We start from the raw sequence: 19,675 nt of genomic DNA, 5'->3' as shown, positions 1-19,675 counted from the left end.
CTACTTTGTAGGGTATAAAGGCTCATGTGATAATCCTGTGCTAATCAGTTACCCCTGGATTCTAATTATGGTGCCCAAAGTTGTGTGTTAATAAGATTATATTGTGTGTATATATGAAAAATGAATGGAAAAAAATGGTATTACAATTAGTACTGGGGGGCAGGGTCTGGGGCAGAGGTTTTGGACCCCCAAACAAAAAAGCATTCCACTGCCTATGTTCTTAGGTACCAATTTTTTTTTTTTTTAAAGAAAGTTAAAAACCTAAATTCACCTAAATCTTGACATCTAAAATGTGCTTAGATTGGGCACTGAAAAAGTAATTATATAACTGGGCGTATGCAGTTTTGCATGCCTTGCACAAATTAGTGCCACATATTTGAACAGATATACTATGTGCTTTTATATAAGGTAGTGTGTACTATGGTATTTAAGTGCAAGAGGGGTGTACATACATGGGTGGACCATGGATGGTGCCAAACTATTCATCAATGAAAAAAATCCAAAAAGGAATATACCATAAATTACTAACTATTCATGTAACTTTTATAGAATACTGTAAATTACATGTACTATATGACATATTTAGATGCGACTGCTTATGCCAGCCATATACTTAGAGTTAAGTGGTCATACCTAAATGAAAACAGTGATGCTAACTTGCACTAGTGTTCTATAACTGAATCTTGGTATCAAGAAGCCTTTATAGAATTTGTGCTCAGAGGCCGCACAAAATAAAGTCCTAGATTTCAAATGTACGGATTTTAATAAAATGAGAGAATACCTGAAGAAAGCTGTTAGGATGGGAGGATATAAGAGAAGTGGAAAAACAATGGTCTAAGCTGAAAGAAGCAATAAAAATGGCTTCGGACCTTTATGTGAATAAAAATAAAAACAAGAGAAAAATATGGTTCTCCAAATTAGTGGCTGAGAAAATAAAGGCAAAAGAGGTGGCATTCCTGAAATATCAAAAAGCCCAAGAAGAGTAGTACAGAAAGGACTACCAGGTAAACTGAAAGAAGCAAAGAGATACATCTGGCGAAAGTGCAGGCGGAAGAGCAAATGACTAAAAATGTAAAAAAGGGAGACAAACATTTTCAGATATATTAGTGAAAGGCGGAAGATGAAAAATGGAATTGCGAAACTAAAAGATGCTATGAGCCGATATGTGGAGAGTTCTGTGTTCATGGAAGAAAATCCTGGAGAAGGACTGAGATTATCTGGCAAAGCTACACACAAAAATGGAGTAGATTCTGCACCATTCATGGAGGAAAGTGTCTATTAACTTCTTGAAAAACTGAAGGTGGGTCCAGACAGGACCCATCCCAGAATACTGAGGGAGCTCAGAGAGGTTATGGTGGGTCTTAAAGACTTCAACAAATCTCTGGAGACGTGAGTGGTTCCTGAGAATTGGAGAAGAACAAATATGGTCCCTATTCACAAAAGTGGTCGCAAAGATGAAGCAGGAAACTACAAGTCGGTAAGCTTCACTTTGTTTGTTGGAAAAATAATGGAAGTGTTGCTGTAAGAAAGGACAGTGAACTTCCTAAAATCTAATGGGTTACAGGATCTGAGACAACATGGCTTTACTAAAAGTAAATTGTGCCAAACAAACCTGATTGAATTTTTTGATTGGGTGACCAGAGAATTGGATCAGGGACATATGCTAGATGTAATTTACTTAGATTTCTCCTCATAGGAGGCTCTTGAACAAATTTGACGGGCTGAAATTAGGACCCAAAGTGATAAACTGGATTAAAAACTGGTTGATAGACAGACACCAGAGGGTGGTGGTTAATTGAATTTGCTCAGAGGAAGGAAAGGTGAGTAGTGGAGTCCCTCAGGGTTCGGTGGTAGGACCGATCATGTTCAATATGTTTGTGAGCGACATCGCTAAAAGGTTAGAAGGAAAGGTTTGCCTTTTTGCAGATGATACCAAGATTTGTAACAAAGTAGATACCGAGGAGTGGTCCATCGTGCCCAGCAGTCCGCTCCCGCGTAGGTCAAAGACCAGTGCCCTGAGACCATCCCTACCTGGGTATGTTCCGGTTCAGCAGGAACTTGTCTAACTTTGTCTTGAATCCCGTGAGAGTGTTTTCTCCTATAACAGCCTCCAGAAGAGCGTTCCAGTTTTCCACCACTCCCTGGGTGAAGAACTTCCTTACGTTTGTACGGAATCTATCCCCTTTTAACTTTAGAGAGTGCTCTCTCGTTCTCCCTACCTTGGAAAGGGTAAACAACTTATCTTTATCTACTAAGTCTATTCCCTTCAGTATCTTTAATGTTTCGATCATGTCCCCTCTCAGTCTCCTCTTTTCAATGGAGAAGAGGCCCAGTTTCTCTAATCTCTCACTGTACGACAACTCCTCCAGCCCCTTAACCATTTTAGCTGCTCTTCTCTGGACCCTTTCGAGTAGTACTGTGTCCTTCACGCCATGAAACTGTTTCTCAAATTTATGAATTATCTTCTTGTCTACATCACCTTGCTTTTCTTTGGCATTGGAATTTTTTCCATTTCTTCCCTCTGGGTTCCTTGAAAAAGACCACGAAACAGGGCCCATGTCGGGACCTCCTAACAAATTTAAGTTAAGTAGGATTTCTTTATCCTCCCTGCCATTGAAAAATTCAGTCAGATATTTCAGAAGAACACTTTATTTTCAACACTTAATAACCATACACAGTGATGGGATGGTGGGTTCGGCTATAGGAGCTATGGCTTTTGGTCGGACTACACATATTCTGAGTGTATGCCTAAGTGTCCTTCACAGTAATTGAATCTTTTTCTAAAAATAAGTTTGTGACCTCTCTTCTGAGAAGTCTTTTTCTGTGTTATATATATTTTGCTTTGACTTCTCAGCCTGAAAATTTTGTTTGTACAATCATCCTCACCTCTCCTATTTTTGACAGTCTTCATGTACGGTGACCAGTGCTGGACGCAATATTCCAGGGGAGGGCGTACCTTGGCCTGGTACAGCAGCATGATAACCACCTCCAATCTGTTCATGATCCCCTTCTTAATCATTCCTAGCATCCTATTCGCCCTTTTCGCAGCCGCCGTGCATTGCGCGGATGGCTTCATTGACCTGTCGACCAGCACTCCCAAGTCAGCTGAGACTAGTTTGCCCAGTAACTTGCTAAAATTCTTGGAGGAGGAGGAGGAATGTGATTTTAAACTGATTGAGCAGCAGCCTGGATTGGAAACACCTGAGTTTCATCGGCAAGGAAAATCCCAGAATGCAGCTCAGGGGAGGAGTTCCCAAGAACTGGTGGGTGGAATCTTTTGTGTGACTGAGAATGTGACTGAGAATGTGACTGAGAAAGGGGTGGAGTCTTCTCTGAGCTGTGTTGAGGGAACTCAGCCTAATTCAAAGTGCAGAGTACAGCAAAGAAGTGTTTCCAGTGTGTTGGAAGGAGTGGAGTGGAGTCAGGAGCTGGAACCTGAGAATCTACAGAGAGAAATACAGCAGGAGGTGGCTGTAGGTGATGAAGCTGTGCTGCCACAACGGCAGCAATGGACAAAGCAAGTTTTGCCTTGTTCTAAAGAACTGCAGTTGAAAGAACTGAATGCAGGACAGATCCCTATGGATGTGAATGGGGGTGTTGGGAAGGGGGAGGGGGTGAGAGAGGGTGGGGGACCTGCTGGTGATGGGCATGGTGCCCGGAAAGGGGTTAAAAGGGGAATATCTTTTGCAGATGTGGTGGCTGGGGGATCGGGGCAGGGGGGTAGGAATCGGGGGAAGGGGAATGCGCAAGGGGAGAGTGGGGGGAGGAGGGAGGATGGTGGAGGGAATGGGAATGGTGGTGGGGGGTGGGGTAGCGGGGGAGGGGGAGAGGGGGGTATTTTCAAGAGAAGAAATGTGGTTCAGTTGAAGTGGGTGGGGGTGGGGAATATGCCAACAAGGGACAGGGTGTTGAGAATGGTTCTGGAGTTGGGCTTCATCCCTGAGGACCTGTATGCCTGTATTCATCCGGTAATGGTTCCGGAATATGACATCAGTTTCCAGAGACAGAGGGGTTTAGAGTTATTTTGGGAAAAATATGAGGGGGTGAGGGGGAGGGAGCAGTGGGCAGAATTTAAAGCCATACCTGTGAGTAAGCCTGACCTTGTGCAAGTGACAGTGTTGGTGAGAAATGAGTCCATCCCCAGTTCAGACCTGACATACTGGTTGAATCGGTATGGGGTGCTTCGGACTCCATTAGTGAAGATCATGGACCCGAGTAGGGTCTGGGCTGGTGGATGGACGGCCAGCATGAAGCTAAGTCAAGTGGGTAATGTGATACAGCATGTTCCACCAGTGGCATACAATGGGAGAGAGCGCATCCAATGTTTTTACAAGGGGCAGCCCAGGGTATGTTTTCGATGTGGATCGTTTAGGCATCTAAGTATGGTGTGTCCTACCCTGATGTGTGTAAAATGTGGAGGGAAGGGGCATATTGGGGAGGAGTGTGACCTCATTCGGTGCAACTTGTGTGGATGTCTGGGGCACCCGTTCAGCAAATGTCCGAGGGCTGCACATAACAGGTGGCGAGAGGAAAATGATGGGGGAGGGGAGGAACAGCAGGAGCGGGCCCAGGAGGAGGAACGGGATCAGGAGGGTGGTCAGGAAGATAGCCAGGAAAAGGTGAGGCAGGGTGAAGGGCTGGTGCAGGAAGCAGAGGGTGGGGGTGGGGATGAGGGTACATGGGAAAAGGTACGTAGTAAGAAGGTGGGGAAACACCAGAGGAAAAGAAGGGGAGATAGGGTTGAGGATACTAATAGGTTTAGTGTATTGGCACAGGAGGAAGAAGATGGAGGTGGGGTGTCCCAGAAGAGGAAAGGGAAGAAAGGTCGGGAGGGAGGGCAGCAGGAATACCCAGTGGTGATTCTGGAGAGGTTGCGGGTTGAGACAGTGGGAGAGGAAGGGGATGGGGGAGGGGCTTTTCTAAATACAGAGGTGGGTGGGAAGGAGGGTATGGAAGTAGATGGAGGGGATGTTTTGCTGGTGGGGAGGGATGTGATTAAGGAAGGGGAAGATAAGGAAAGGGAGGGAATTGGGGAAGAATTGATTCTGGCGGAGGGCGAGGCGGTCCCGCCAGGGGTGGTGGTGAAGAGGGGAATGGAAGAAGGGAGCGGAGAGAAGGGGGGAAGAAATCTAAATTAGTGTCATGATGGGGGGGTCCCGGTTTGAATATTGCAACTTTGAATGTTGCTAGTCTCCGAACGGAGAGAAAGCGGTCTCTGGTTTATGAGTTCCTGGCTTCCAAACAATTGGATGTTATCATGTTGCAAGAAACAAGGGTTGACCACCCAAGTTTATTGTGGAAAGCTAAAAGGGACTGGAAATGGGGGCCGTCATACTGGGTATTAGCCCAGGAGGCTTATGGGGGGTGGCAATTCTGTTTAACTCCAGGGCGGTGGAAGTGCATATGGTGGTGGAATTGGGTGGGGGGAGGGGGCAGATATTGGATGTAAGGGTGGAGGGAGAGGAGGTAAGGTTGGTGAACATCTACGGTCCTCAGAGGAAGTGGGAGCGTAAAGCTCTAATCTCCCGGATCAGACCATATTTATACACAGCCAGGAGGGTGGTGTGGGGAGGGGATTTTAATGCAGTGGTGAGGCAGGAGGATAGGGAAGGGAGGAAATTTTCTTTAGGATATGATGAATTATTTTTGAAACAGGTGGGGGAGGGGGCAGGGCTGGTTGATATTTATACAGTTTTTGGGAAGCAAGGGGGGTTTACATTTGGCAGGGGGAAATGCCGCAGTCGTATCGACAGGTTTTTTGTAAGGAGGGAAGACTGTCAGTACCCTCCCCAAGTGCAGCATGTTGAATTTACAGATCACGCTTTGGTGAGCATACAGGTAGGGGGGAAGAACCCAGTTATGGGTAGGGGTCTGTGGAGGCTCAACAATGCATGGCTCCAGGAGGAGAGTGTACAGGAGACCTGTAGGGAGTTCTGGACAGACCAGCTGTCTACTGTAAGCGCATACGGGTCATTGGGGGGATGGTGGGAGGTTGTGAAGGGTAGGATCAAGGGTTTTTTCAAGAAAATAAGTAGGAGGGCATCACAAAATAGGGAGGGGAGGCTGGTAGCCCTGAGGAAGAAATTAAATTGGAGGGTGGAAGGGGGTGAAAAGGGGGAAGGGATTCAGGTACTCAAGGGAAAAATTGAAGCACTACAGTACGATAGATATAGGTCTTTAGTGTGGGAGAGGGACTATGGGCATTTCATCTCACCGGACCCTTTCAGGGCATGCAAAGAGAGGGTCAGGCGGCGGAAGGTGGGGAGTTTGTGGGACAATGAGGGGATAGAGCAGGAGTCACGAGAAGGGATATTGAGGTTGGTGGGAGAGCATTTTGGGGGGCTCTTTGAAGTTGGGCAAGAGGAAAGGGAGGGGTGGGAGGAATATATAGAGGGGACCCCGGGGGTGGGGGGAGGGTTAACAGAGGAGCAGGCAGAAGCGCTGAATGGCCCATGGACGGTGGAGGAGGTAAGACGGGCGATAGCCGGCCTGACCAGAGGGAAATCACCCGGTCCAGATGGGTTGACAGCCGAGTTTTTAAAGACATTTTGTGAGCAGATGATACCTTTCTTGGTGCGGCTGTTTACGGAGCTTAGCTGTCAGCCTGTTCTGCCGAGGTCCATGAGGGAGGCGGTATTGGTTTTGATTGCGAAGCCAGGGAAGGAAGGGTCAAGGGTGGGAAATTGGAGGCCGATTTCTTTGCTTAATACAGATAGGAAAATTTTAGCAAAGATGATGTGCGCAAGACTGGGAGAGGTGGCGGCATCAGTACTGGCACCAGCACAGATGTGTGGCGTGCAGGGGAGGGGGGCGATAGAAGCAGCGGTAACAGTAAGAGAGGCAGTTGAGAGGGGTCGGAGGGCCCAGGGGGGGCGGGTGCTTGTTAGTTTGGACCAACAGCCACAGCCTTTGATAGGGTGCCATACAAATATTTGTGGGGGGTTCTTACAAAGTATGGGATTCCTGTGCTGTTTGTGGAGGGGTTGAAGACTCTGTATAGGGAGGCAGCACCTTTCCCTTGGTAAATGGGTGGAGGGGGGAGTGTTTCTCCATTGGGAAAGGGGTGAGACAGGGCTGTCCCTTAAGTCCATTGCTATATGTATTTGCCATCGATCCATTGCTGCAGCGGCTGGAGAAGGGTGGGGGTTTAACAGGGATAGATATGGGGGAAGGCACAAAGGTCAGGGTGGTGGCATATGCCGATGACATCTCTGTGTTTGTGTCTTCAAATAGAGAGTTTAGGTGGAGGAGGAAAAACTGGGAGAGTATTCAGGAGCCACAGGGGCGTGCATTAACCAGGAAAAGAGTCATTTATTGAAACTCGGGGATCCGGCATGGGAGGTGGAGAGTACAAGTGGGTTCTTGCCTCCAGAGGGGAGGGTAAGGGTGCTGGGGGTTGTCTTCAGTGGGGATGAGGCGTATCAAATGGAGAATTGGAAGGGAAAAATCCAGGAAGGTCGGCAGAAGGTGGAAGCCTGGAAGCAGTGGAAGCTGACATTTCTGGAACGGGTGCGTCTAATGAAAGTATATTTGGTTCCTTTGTTCCTATTCCTTAGTTATGTGTGTTTGCTCCCACAGGGGTTGCATGCTACAATGTACAGTCTTTTTTTTCAGTGCCTCTGGGATAACCGCTTAAATCCAATAAAGAGGGGGGTAACGTATTTGGCAAAAGAACAAGGGGGCTTGGGGATGGTGAACCCCATTCTTTTTTTCTCCTCCCTCTTCCTCCAGTTCCATTTGGGGGGGTTGGTGAGGGGACAGCAGGAAAGGGTGTCATGGGTAGAAAGTGTTCAAACGTGGGGTACAGTGTTTTGGAAAGACTGGTTGGGGGGAGTGGAAATAGGGAAGAAGCGGGTGGTGGGGGTTTTGGCAGGGGTGCCGGGTCAGGCGGACATGGCCCGTTTAGTTAGGAGTTGGAGGGTAACGGTGGATGAAGTGGTGGAGGGGAGGAAGACATGGACGGAAAGAGTGCTGCACCAGTGTTATGCAGTGGAACCTTTGCTGAAGGATTGCCCGGGGATACGTCAACAGCAGGCACTCCGTTATATGGCGATGCCACGCCTGCCCCCTAAGTACTTCGATGTGGCATGGCTGGCACTGCATGGCAAGATGTATGTCCGGGCGAATCTAAAGTGTAGACCTGTGATTGACAGGGAGTGTCCAAGGGGGGAGTGCCAGGGAATGTTAGAGACAATGGAACATTTTTTGTGTTTTTGCCCCTTTTCAGTTGAGGTGGGGAGGAGGGTGGCCAGGGTTTTGGGGTTTCAGGTGGGTTTGTTTGAAAGTCTGAATTATGCGGATTGGGTTTATGGGGGTGGTGGGGGGAAGAGGGTGTATGGTGAAACTTTTTTTATTATTTTATCCATACTGAAGTATTTCATTTGGATGGCACGTTGCCAGATGTCGCTGAGGCAGCGACAGCTGGCACCGGACACAGTGGCGATGGATGTGGTGCGGGCAGTGTGCCAAGTTGCAGAAGCAGAGAGAAAAAGAAGGAGTGAACAGCAGTGGCGTTTACTGTGGAAGGGGGTGCGGCTTCGGCCTCCCTGACGCGTGTTACAGTTTTTGTTTTAACTGAGTTTTTGTATTTATGTTTATTTATTGCTGGGAGGGAAGGGTGGTTTCTAGTCATTTTGTGTACAGGGCTTGGGGATGTTTAGTTTCATATGTACAGGTTTGGTGTGGGGATAGTGAAATGTCAGTTTATGTTTGTATTATTTGTATGATATTTGCTGCTGTCACTTTGTAATGTATTGAATTGTAATGCTTTTTTTGGTATAAATCTATATAATAAAAAGAACTTTTCAGTAGATGGAACCTAAGCACAGTACTGGTCAATACCTAAGAAGGAAATTTTAAAATTAAAATCAGTAATTTAAAGAGAGGGTAAGGTTGGGCAGACTGGATGGAGCAGTCAGGTCTTTATCTGCCATCATCTATTATGTTACCTAACTTGATATGCCAAGTTATAGATCTACTCATTTAGATATCTTGAAAAGTGAACTCATGAGATCATATTTACTGCTTTTTTACTTACTCTAGTATACCATAATGATTCATCATCTCTTTAATGTTAGCCTCGTATTTATAATATTCTCCCATATTTTCTTCATGTTCTATCGATTGAAGAAGTGCCGTATTAACAAAACCTGGAGCAATGGTGTTTATCCGCACACCATACTGTCCAACTTCTGAAGCTGCCTAAAACCAGATTAAAACATGCAAATTAAGTTTTAATATTTATAAAGCATGTAGAAAGAGACAAATATGAAAACAGAATGAATTAACACAAACAGCTATGAAAGTCTATCGGTAATCATATAAATTTAACATCACATGCTTTGAAGTTTTTTTCCCCTGGTTAAACATCTTTTGATTAGTTTACTTAACATGATATTTGCTTTGTACTCATGAATTTTACTTATGAAAATCTAGTTAGTGCTCAAACATATACAAACGTACAGTGGTACCTTGGTTTACGAGAATAATTTGTTGCAGAAGCATACTCGTAAACCAAAATACTTGTATATCAAAGCGAGTTTCCCCATAGAAACTAAGGGAAACTCGCTTGATATGTTCCCACCCCCCCCCCCCCCCCCCCCCCCGAGGCCAGCAGCGCTGCTTTACCCCCCCGAGAACCGGCATTGCTCCCCACAGCTCACGAAGGCCCCCCCCCCCCCGCGTGATCCGCCATCCCCCCCGTGATCCGCCATCCCCCACTCGTGTCACACCCCCCCGCTGCGATCTGGCATCCCCCAGCACCCACCCTAACACACTGCTTACCCCCATCTGGCACCGGCACCAACGCACAGGATGTGCCGGTGCCCGATGATCTGCGTCTTCTTGTTTGCTGGGCCTTGAGCATCTGCGCATGCTCAAGGCTTTCGAGTTCACACTCTCTCCGAGATTCTCGGAGAGCGCATGAACTCGAAGGTCTTGAGCATGCACAGATGCTCAAGGCTCAGCAAACAAGAAGACACAGATCTTCTGGCACCAGCACGTCCTGTGCGCTGGTGCTGGTGCCAGATCGGGGTAAGCAGTGTGTTAGGGTGGGTGCTGAGGGATGCCAGATCGTGGCGAGAGGGGGGGAGCGACACAAGCGGGGGGGATGCCGGATCACGGGGGAGCGCCGCTTGCAAATCGAGGCAAGCTCGGTTTCCGACGCGTCGATTATGCGAATGTTTTGCTCGTCTTGCAAAACACTCGCAAACCGGTGCACTCATAAACCGAGGTACCACTGTATATGGGAGCAAGGAATAGTACATCTGGAAAGAATCCACTACAATTGGAAAACCATGTGCATACCTTCACTTTCAATCTGTTTCCATCCTTTTTTCTCTATCTAATAGTATGTGCATGTAATGGCGTAGTAAGGGGGGTGAGGTGGGGGTGGTCTGACCTGGGTGCTGCCTTGGTGGGGGCACTAGCACCTCTCCTCTTCTCTACCCCTCCACCCCTCCGCATTGTGCCTTCCCCTTTCCTCCCTCATATTTACTTAGGGCCAGATGCACAAAGCTCTGACACCACGGTAAAAAAATTCCGTGGTGGGAGCGATTTTTCTTTTATTAGTGATACGCGGCACAACAGCATGCAAATTATATGCATGCTATTGGTGCAGAGAATTGTGGATAAAAGGGAGGAGGAACTGTGCCTGGTGCTTCCTCCTCCTCCTCCTACCTGGCTTGTCAAGAAAACAAACAAAAAAAAAAAAAAAAAAAAGTAGCTCCTGTTCTCCCTGCCTGCCGGTACAGTTGACTAGGGCAGAGGAATCCATCATCTGAGCCAGCAAAACTCCCCAAAGCTGCAGGAGCTTAGGGGGAAGTCCTGCCAGCTCAGCTGATCAGTGATTCCCCTGCCTCGATCAGCTCAACCAGCAGGCAGGGGCTGTTTGGGGATTTTTTATTTTTTTGATAAATTAATTTTTATTGGAACAGACAAGAAAAACAGGTACCAAAAGTCAGCCATACAAGCAGTGCTCCAAATAGAACATTTTGAATAAACCAATGCCCCCCTCCCTCAACCCCCCAAAACCCCCAGTCCGGAGTCCCCGAAGCAGGCATCCACCCAAGTAAACAACAATAGACACAGTCAACAGTTCAGAACATGACTTCGAGCTGCAGGAGTCATGGTATTCCAAAAGCGTTCCCAAATAGCTATGAAACGCTCATCCCGCACAGTAGAAAGGTCAGGCACATCTTGACGCTCCCAAGTCAGCAGTAGAATCATCTGAGAACGCCACAGGAAAACGTTGGGAGCCTCAACGGCCAGCCACTGGAGGAATATACATTTTAGAGCACATAAAATGGACCACCTAAGAAAAGCTTTCAGTCCCGGTGGTCTCGGATGATAAGAAGGAGAAACGCCAAACAAGAGAAGAGGCAATGGTCGCACATTCACAGACCAAAGAGTCTCTATAAAAGAAAATATTTGCAGCCAGAAGATTTGCACTTCCGGGCAGGACCTTAACATGTGACCCAGTGTAGCATTCTGATGACCACATTTATCACACACTGGCGATAATCGAAATTTAGCACAATGAGCTCTATAAGGTGATATATAAATTCTAAATAATAACTTAAATTGCATTTCCAAAAGTATACATATTTTCTCAGAGCTGGCAGTCGGGCTACTGCACGAGACAGTGTATCTTCCGGAAGCACTATATTTAAATCCTGAGCCCACATGGTCTGGAGATGAACATAGTCCGGCAAGGGGGTTTCCTCCTTCAGGTATCTAGGGTGAAATTTAAGTGGAACTGGCATCTGAGAGCCCAGTGTGTAAGCCGTAGACAGTAACTCCTGTTGCGCAGATTGCAAGTAGTTCCTGCTCAGAGTGGCTACATAATGAGTGATCTGCATATAAGCAAATCTGTCCACAGCAGTTAAGCCATGCGACTGACACAAGGTTTGAAAAGACTTCATTGAGCCATCATCCTGCACCAGATGAAATAAAAAAGTTAACCCCCTTGCCGCCCATTGTTGGAACCTGGAGCCTCCCATACCTGGGGAAAAATTACGATTGCCACACAATGGCAAAAGGGGGGACTCACTTGCACTAATACCATGGAATTTACAGACCCATTTCCACACCTTTCTCAAAGGGAGTCCAACACCCGAAACCGCACATCCCCAGAATAAGTGGAAGGTACAGAGTGAAAATAGGCACTAAAGTGCTCCTGTTGAAAGCACCCTAATTCTAGTGAGGTATTAGAAAAAACAGATGTGCCCCGAAAATAATCATTAATGTGGCGCATACCGCAGCCAATCGTAAGATGTCGAAGATTAAGTAAACCTAAACCCCCTGTATACTGCGGTCGCGCTACTTGAGAATATGGTAGACGAGCTCGAAGAGCTCGCCATAGAAATCGCCGAATTAGACAGATATAATTAGTTTCATCTCGACCGAGCAAATAAAGGGGGAGCACCTGAAAGATGTAAAGCCAAGCGGGAAGTATGATCATATTAAGAAGAGCCACCCGCCCTAAAAGAGAAAGAGGGTAGTCCTGCCACAGTCGTAGTTTAACAGCCATAGAGTGCAATAAAGGAGTCACATTAGACGTGTACAAAGCAGAAAGATCAACAGGAATAGTCACTCCCAAGTGCTCACACAGCTGTACCCATTAAAAATATAAAGAAGTCTCTTGAGCTCAAAACCAGCCCCACCACCCCCCAGACACCAAGCCCCACCCCACCCTCTGATCTCCCTGACCCCTCCCACCAATGCAAAACAAAATACTGGTGGTCTTGTGAGCTGTGGGGGGGGGGGTCGGGTCAGACCCCCCCACAGCTCAAGGACCCTCCACCTGTGACACCACTCCTCCCCGCCCTTATGTTTTGTTGAAAATCAGGCAGGAGGGATGCCCACTCCCTCTTGCCTTAAAAGGCCACCTCTTCAAACTGGTGGCCTTTCCCCATCTTCATGCATCCTGGATGCCCTGGGAAGGGTTTAAAGCCCCAATTGGCTCAGGTGCCTAAGGCCCTTCCACTGGGGAGGGGGAAGGGCTGCCATTTTGTTTTGAGGTAGTAGTAGTAGTCTGGGAGATAGGGAGGGGAGCTTGGTGTTGTGGGGGGGTGTCATGGGGTTCCGGTTTTGGGCCCCTCTGCCAGTAGGACTGCGTTTTTGTTTTTAATGCTGTTGTGCCTGTGCTATGTGTGCACAACACGTGCACAGCAGTTGCCAGCAGCTCCAGAGCTGCCAGTAATTAGCTACTGGAAATGAGGGGAGGGGGTGTCCCTTTTTGAACATGGCTAGGAGAGCTCATTTAAATACTAATGATTTCCTAGCAATGTATTTACACAGGGTTCTCATGGTATAGGGGGTTTGGGAAGGGCACAAGCGGTGGGGAGGATGGGGGGGGTGTGGACCTCAGCTCCAGGCACCTCCTACCCTCACTACACCACTGTATACATGCACTTGTTTATCTCCTCTGGGGAAGGAGGAAGTTGTAAAGAAAATGCATTGCCTTCCAGGTAAAAAACATATGTAAGGGTTAGGCACTAATCCTGTGGTAATCAGTTAATATGCAGTAATGTAAATGCACTAACTGATTAGCTCAGAAACACCCACTCTCCACCCCCAGACATACCGCATCTGGAAAAAAAAAATTAAATTTTTTTTTAGTTCAGTTTGCATGCGTAGATTGTAAAATTACTGTGGGATGCTTCAATGCAGGGTGAGCACATGCTAGTGCTTACTGCAACTTAGTAGTGAGGGTGAGAGGCACCTGGGACATTGGCGCCCCTCCCCTCTTCTCCAGCCTGCTGCTCCTTCCCCACCCCCCACCCCTGCCGCACACACCTTCCCTTCCCCGTACCTCTTTAATTTCCCTGGTGCGAGCAGCATCACCAACTTGCTGCCACTTCCTAGGCACGGGACCCGGCATTGATGACGGAGAGAGCCAACGCTGGTGCATGCAGCAGTTTGGAGTTGTTGCTTGTGCTAATGAAGGGCTAGAGGTATGGTCGTGGGGGGGGAGTGATGGCAGTTGTGCAGCTGGGGGAGAAGTGGGAAGGAGAACTGGTGCCTCCACCAAAATATGCTACTGAGAAGCTCTATGGAAAAATAACTCAAAAATGTGAAATTCTTAAGTGTACTCACAGCTATAGCTCGTGTAAACCCAATAATACCACTCTTTGTGGCAGTGTATACAGGCTGGTGTGCAGCTGGCATAAGTCCTTTAAAATTAGAAGACAAACAGTAATTATATTGGAATAAATGTTTAGCTAGATTGTCATAAGAATCCTATCTGTAATTTTACCATTACACTTCTCCCTCCGTATGCGCGAGGGATACGGGCGGACCATAGGCGCGATTACGGAAAAGCTGCAAATAACTTTTTAAATGTTATTCGCGGTTTTTTGTAACAGCCAGCGTTTTAGCTATTGAAACTGCAAATAACTAGAGACTGTGCAACTGAAGGTACCTGGTACGTGAGCAGCTCTCTCTCTCTCTCGATCTTGCTGGTTGGGCTGGCTGAGCTTCGTGCAGGCTCTGCTTCCACTCTGTGTCGCAATGAGAGGGGGCGGGGCAGGGGCCTGCAAGAAAGACGCGTCAGTTTTCAAAGCGCTTGCGTTTCCTGCGCTGTCTTCTTCGGTTCTGTGCTGTGAGAGGTGAGAGAGGCTGGCAGAAGAGATGCGCTTGGAGGCAGATGAGCCCTCCAAAAGGCACTGTTTTTTCTTTATTTACTCTCTGATTAAGAAAAGGAACTAATCATGATGTAATTTGGGGGGGCGGAGTTAGCATCAAAAAAATCTCAAATAAGCAAATCCGCAGATACGGAAACCGCAGATATGGAGGGAGAAGTGTACACATTAGTTAAGTATGTTAGCCAGAGGAGAAAATTTATTTTCTGGTAGCATTATTTCTGCTCACCTTGGATGAGGAATTCATGTATTCAGGGCCCAATATTCAGCCGGCAGTGCTTTGACCTCCTGCCGCTTATATTCAATCCGGATATTCAGTGACAGACTGTTTCCACTTAGGAGCTTAGCTGTTAAAGATAAGCCTCCTATTTATGCAGCCTATTTTAACCACTAAAACATAGCCAGTTTGGTACTGAATATTCACACCAAATCAGCTAGCCACTAACTGCAAATATTCAGCAGATGGCAGCCTTCTTTCCAACTGAATAACTGAGGTTAGGTGCTGAAACACTACTTATCCAGCCATGACCCATTCCTGGCTGGTTAAATAGTTTTGAATATTGGCCACATTTTAGATTTACTGTTTCACATCCTTTCTCCCTAAGCAAAGAACAAATTTTAAATTATGCCAAGGCTTCTGTTTTCTCACAGATAGAAGCTGGGCAGCAACTAACATTTCAGCTGAGACATATTGAGCCCCATTTTACATAGAGCATATACACTACTACTACTATTAATTATTTCTATAGCGCTACCAGACGCACGCAGTGCTACACAGTCACAAAGAGTAAGAAAATAGTCCCTGCTCGAAAGAGCTTACAATCTAAACAGACAAGACAAACAGGATGTCATGGATACAGTTAAGGGGAACGGTTAATTTGAGCACTCCAGGATGAGATGCTCTCAGTTCTGGTGATATATTTAAAAAAAGGAACTGCTGATGTAAAGCCTTTTTCTATTATATATGTAGAAGCACATGCAATAGGAGCATCTATTTTACAAACATGTACATGTAAAAGTATCATCAGTCATTTTGCAAACCTTTATATATGAATGCTACTAATTAAATATAGAGGACACAGTCTTACTTTTGTTTGAATTTGGAGGGGATAATAAAAAATTGGAGATTAAGGAGGCTATCTCCGTTAGGGGGAAGTTATTAATGTGGGCTTCTGTTAAAATGTGTTATTTTAATGTTAATCCCAATTATTACCAAGTTCCTTTGTATAAAATGAGACCTGTGAAAAAAAATAGCACAAGTTAGTGATAATATAACATGTCTTGAAGGCAGCCCATACTGATAACTTCCCCCCTTAATCCTTCTTTTTCAGGACAGGCTGAAACAAGCAAAAAAAAAAAAAAAATAAAATAAAAACTTTTATGTGCCTGGGAGTATCTGTAAATTACACACTAAACTATAGAACCTGGATATACAGTATATATCACTCTAACCAAACCGCCTTTGGGAACCACTATTTATACTTATAGGCACTCATACAGTATATATCAACATACAGTGGAACCTTGGTTTATGAGCATAATTCATTCCAGAAGCATGCTCGTAAACCAATTTACTCATATATCAAAGCAAGTTTACCCATAGAAAGTAAGGGAAACTCGATTGATTCGTTCCACCTCTCATCCCCCCCCACGGCCACCGGCGCTGCTCCACCCCCACCCCATCCCGAAAAGACCACCCCACCCCCTGAGGCCGCTGGCGCTCTTCCACATCTCCCCCCCTGTGAACCGGCATGCCTCTCCCCCCCGCAAACGCTGCCCTCCCCGGCATCCCACGCCTGCCCAAACTGAAAGCTTACCCCCAAATGTGGCATCGGCACGCAACACTAATCCACAGGAGGTGCCGGTGCCCGAAGATCGTGCCTCTCCTCCGACTGGGCCTTGAGCATCTGCGCTTGCTCAAGGCCTTCTGCCTTCCGCCTCTCTCCGAGATTCTCAGAGAGAACGAGAGCCAGAAGGCCTTGAGCATGTGCAGATGCTCAAGGCCCAGCTGGAGGAGAGGCACGATCTTCGGGCACCAGCAGCAGCACCTCCTGTGGGTTGGTTCTGCATGCCGGTGCCACATTGGGGGCTAAGCTTTCAGTTTGGGCGGGGCATGCCAGTTCGCACCGAGGTGATGGGGGTGTTTGCAAGGGGGTCGGCAGCATTTGCGGGCAGGGGGACTCGCAAATCGAATCAATACTCGGTTTGCGAGAATGTTTTGCTCGTCTTGCAAAACACTCGCAAACCGAGGTTTGACTGTATATTCAATATCCTAATACAGAGTCATCCACTCACACCACTTATCACATTAATGAAACTAGAGAAAAAAAAAAGCCTCAGTAATACAGAGAACTGTCCTCAGAAACTTAAGGGCATTCTCAAACTCCACTATCATGTAATATCTTCAGAAAGAGCGGATTTAAAAGGAGGGAAAGTATCAGGAAGAGTAGAGACATTTGAACACCATAAAGAGAGAGAAAGTTAGAAGAGGTAATAATTTCTGGAATGAAGAAGGGAATGAGTGCAAAGGAGAAAAGAGGTGTCTGGAGAGAATGAGTGCAAAAGGGAAAGCGAAGGGAGGGGCAAAGAATGAATAAGTATGTGAAAAGAGAAGAAATGAATAAGGAAAAATTATGTTCTTACCTGTTAATTTTCTTTCCCTTAGACGCAGCAGATGAATCCAGAGACCAATGGGATAGCACACATCTACCAGCAGGTGGAGATAGAGAAACTGATTAACAGGTGGTCCCTATTGGCTGGCACTCCTCCTGTATCTCCAGTATAGCTCCTTGCCCAAGCATCCATAACCATCAATAGGCATAGCAGGTAAAAAACTTCTTTCCCATAACAAATCTCAAAAGGCAATAATACAGACTTCAACCCTCAATAATAACAAACTTCGAAAGTTGGAAAAGAAAAAACCGACAGACAATATCCAGAAAGGGTGGGGCTCTGGATTCATCTGCTGCATCTAAGGGAAAGAAAATTAACAGGTAAGAACATAATTTTTCCTTCCCTAGCAACAGCATCAGATGAATCCAGAGACCAATGGAATGTAGCAAAGCAATCCTCAATCTGGGTGGGAAGCAAATGCCGCCTCCGCAACAACCAAAGCACTAAACGCATCTACCGCATGCGCCCCCACATCCAACCAGTAATACTGAGAGAAAGCACTCTCGGAAGATCAAGTAGCTGTGAGACAAAACTCCTCCAAGGAAGAAACCTCTGGACTGAGTCCAAGAAGTAGCCATCGCTCCGGCGGAATGGTCATGAAGTTCTTTCGCCAACTGCTTCTCTGCCATCAAGCAAGCGTAAAGAATGTCCTCCTGGACCCATCAAGCGATGGAGGCTTTGGATGCCGCCATATGTTTGAGGTGTCTCGTGAAGAAAACAAAAAGGTGATCTAAACAACTCAAAGTCATTAGAATCCTAGCTCGCTGAGAACGCTACACGCTTTCAAAAAATGCAGTGAATAAAAGCACGTCTCCCCATTTCTCCTCCCAGGATGAAGGAAAAGTGAGAGTGACATAAAAGAAAGGATGCCACCTCCTTAGAAAGAAATTGTGGACCGTCCGAACTGACACCCCAGATTTTGTAAATCAGAAATAGTAATCCCTGCCAAACAAAGCCTGCAACTCAGAAAACCACCGAGCTGAAGCCATGGCCACAAGAAACCCCGTGTTCAATGGCACAGCCCTTGAGAGTATCAAAAGACAAGGATGAAATGAAGCCTTCGGTAAACTGCGAAGAAGTACATTACATTACATTACATTACATAAGTGATTTCTATTCCGCCTGTGCCTTGCGGTTCTAGGCGGATTACAAATTAGAAGAGATCTGAACATTACCGAGAGAATTACGTAACAATGATTACCGAGAGAATTACATAACAGTGATTCATGTACTTTACATGGTGTGGTAGAGGATTATAAATTAAGACTGTACTCCGGACCGGGCTTTCTAAGAGGTATACGAATATACCGTACTCCGTTTAAGAACTGAACTACATGAAGCTGAGAAGGAAGTGAAGAGCAATATACCTAGCCCTTGTAACAAGCTAAGAATGGCACTTGAAGCTGAAGGGAATTGAACGCTAAGCCCTCGGCAATACACTGCTGTCAAAAAAGAACTCTGTAAGGGTGCAAATGTGGAGAAGTACCCAAGAAAGGAAAAACCTCCAAAAGGAAGCAGAAGCCACCGGTGAAGATGTCTGCATCGCTTGGACAAGAGAAGAAACAACCTGCTTCGCATAACCCTTACACGTCAGCCATGACTTTTCAAAAGCTAGGTCACAATACCAAAGTAGTATGAATATAAAACAACATATAAAACAATTATGCAAGTCTTCAAAATCAGATTCTCTCGCCAACCTTCTTTTCTAGATAAACTTCTAATCCCCTACTGCTCATCACGGACCCTTAGATCAGCCGATTAAAACCTGCTATCTGTCCCCACAATCAAAGATTTCTTCTATACGAGAAAGACTAACTTTTCTGTAGTTGCACCTACCCTGTGGAACTCATTGCCATCCCACATTCGTCACGAGACATCAATTGATAAATTTAAGGCTAAATTAAAAACTTTCTTATTCCAAGATGCGTTTTCCTGCTCCCAAATATAATTTATTCTTCAATACCTCAACCGCTTTTAGGAAGCGATCCCATTCCTTATGTTTCATCCTTCCCTCTTCAATTTTATTTTTTTTTTATTGAACTATGTATTTTTTTCCCTTCCATTTCTTTTCCCTGCCATCACTTTCCAGTATGTCCAGTTAAAGTCTAAATGTTCACAATCCCCTTTTCTTTTTCTTTTCAATTATTTTATATATTGTATTAATTTTATTTTTTATCTTATTTTAACTTGTAAACCGGCTAGATACTTGTTGATAGTCGGTATAGTAAAAATTTAATAAACTTGAAACTTGAATATCCATGTTGATCGGATCCTAGTTGAGCAAATCCTGAGATACCAGGAAACTCAACAGTCTGACTGTCGAAAAACTCATCAAATCCGCATAGCAAGGATGGTGCAGC

The 19,675-nt window shown here is 46.0% G+C and overlaps 1 protein-coding gene across 8 annotated transcripts in view; it reads right to left on the bottom strand.

Moving 5' to 3' along the window:
• HPGD (15-hydroxyprostaglandin dehydrogenase) overlaps positions 1-19,675 on the bottom strand; it is a 287,193-nt gene that overhangs the window by 149,297 nt on the left and 118,221 nt on the right. For 4 of the 8 annotated variants that reach the window (XM_033942717.1, XM_033942726.1, XM_033942707.1 and 1 more), the window contains exons 6-9: positions 15,856-15,880; positions 14,423-14,534; positions 14,098-14,174; positions 9,038-9,201 (exon numbers count right to left, since the gene is read on the bottom strand). In XM_033942717.1, the coding sequence (XP_033798608.1) occupies positions 9,038-9,201; positions 14,098-14,174; positions 14,423-14,534; positions 15,856-15,880 (378 nt within the window). Of the gene's footprint in view, positions 1-9,037; positions 9,202-14,097; positions 14,175-14,422; positions 14,535-15,855; positions 15,881-19,675 lie in introns of those variants that run through there. The other 4 variants (XM_033942758.1, XR_004539278.1, XM_033942744.1 and 1 more) reach the window with 4 other exon arrangements.

This window comes from Geotrypetes seraphini, chromosome 1, assembly GCF_902459505.1.
Source record: "Geotrypetes seraphini chromosome 1, aGeoSer1.1, whole genome shotgun sequence".
Classification (NCBI taxonomy): Eukaryota; Metazoa; Chordata; class Amphibia; order Gymnophiona; family Dermophiidae; genus Geotrypetes; species Geotrypetes seraphini.
This window is presented reverse-complemented; position numbering and strand designations above follow the sequence as displayed.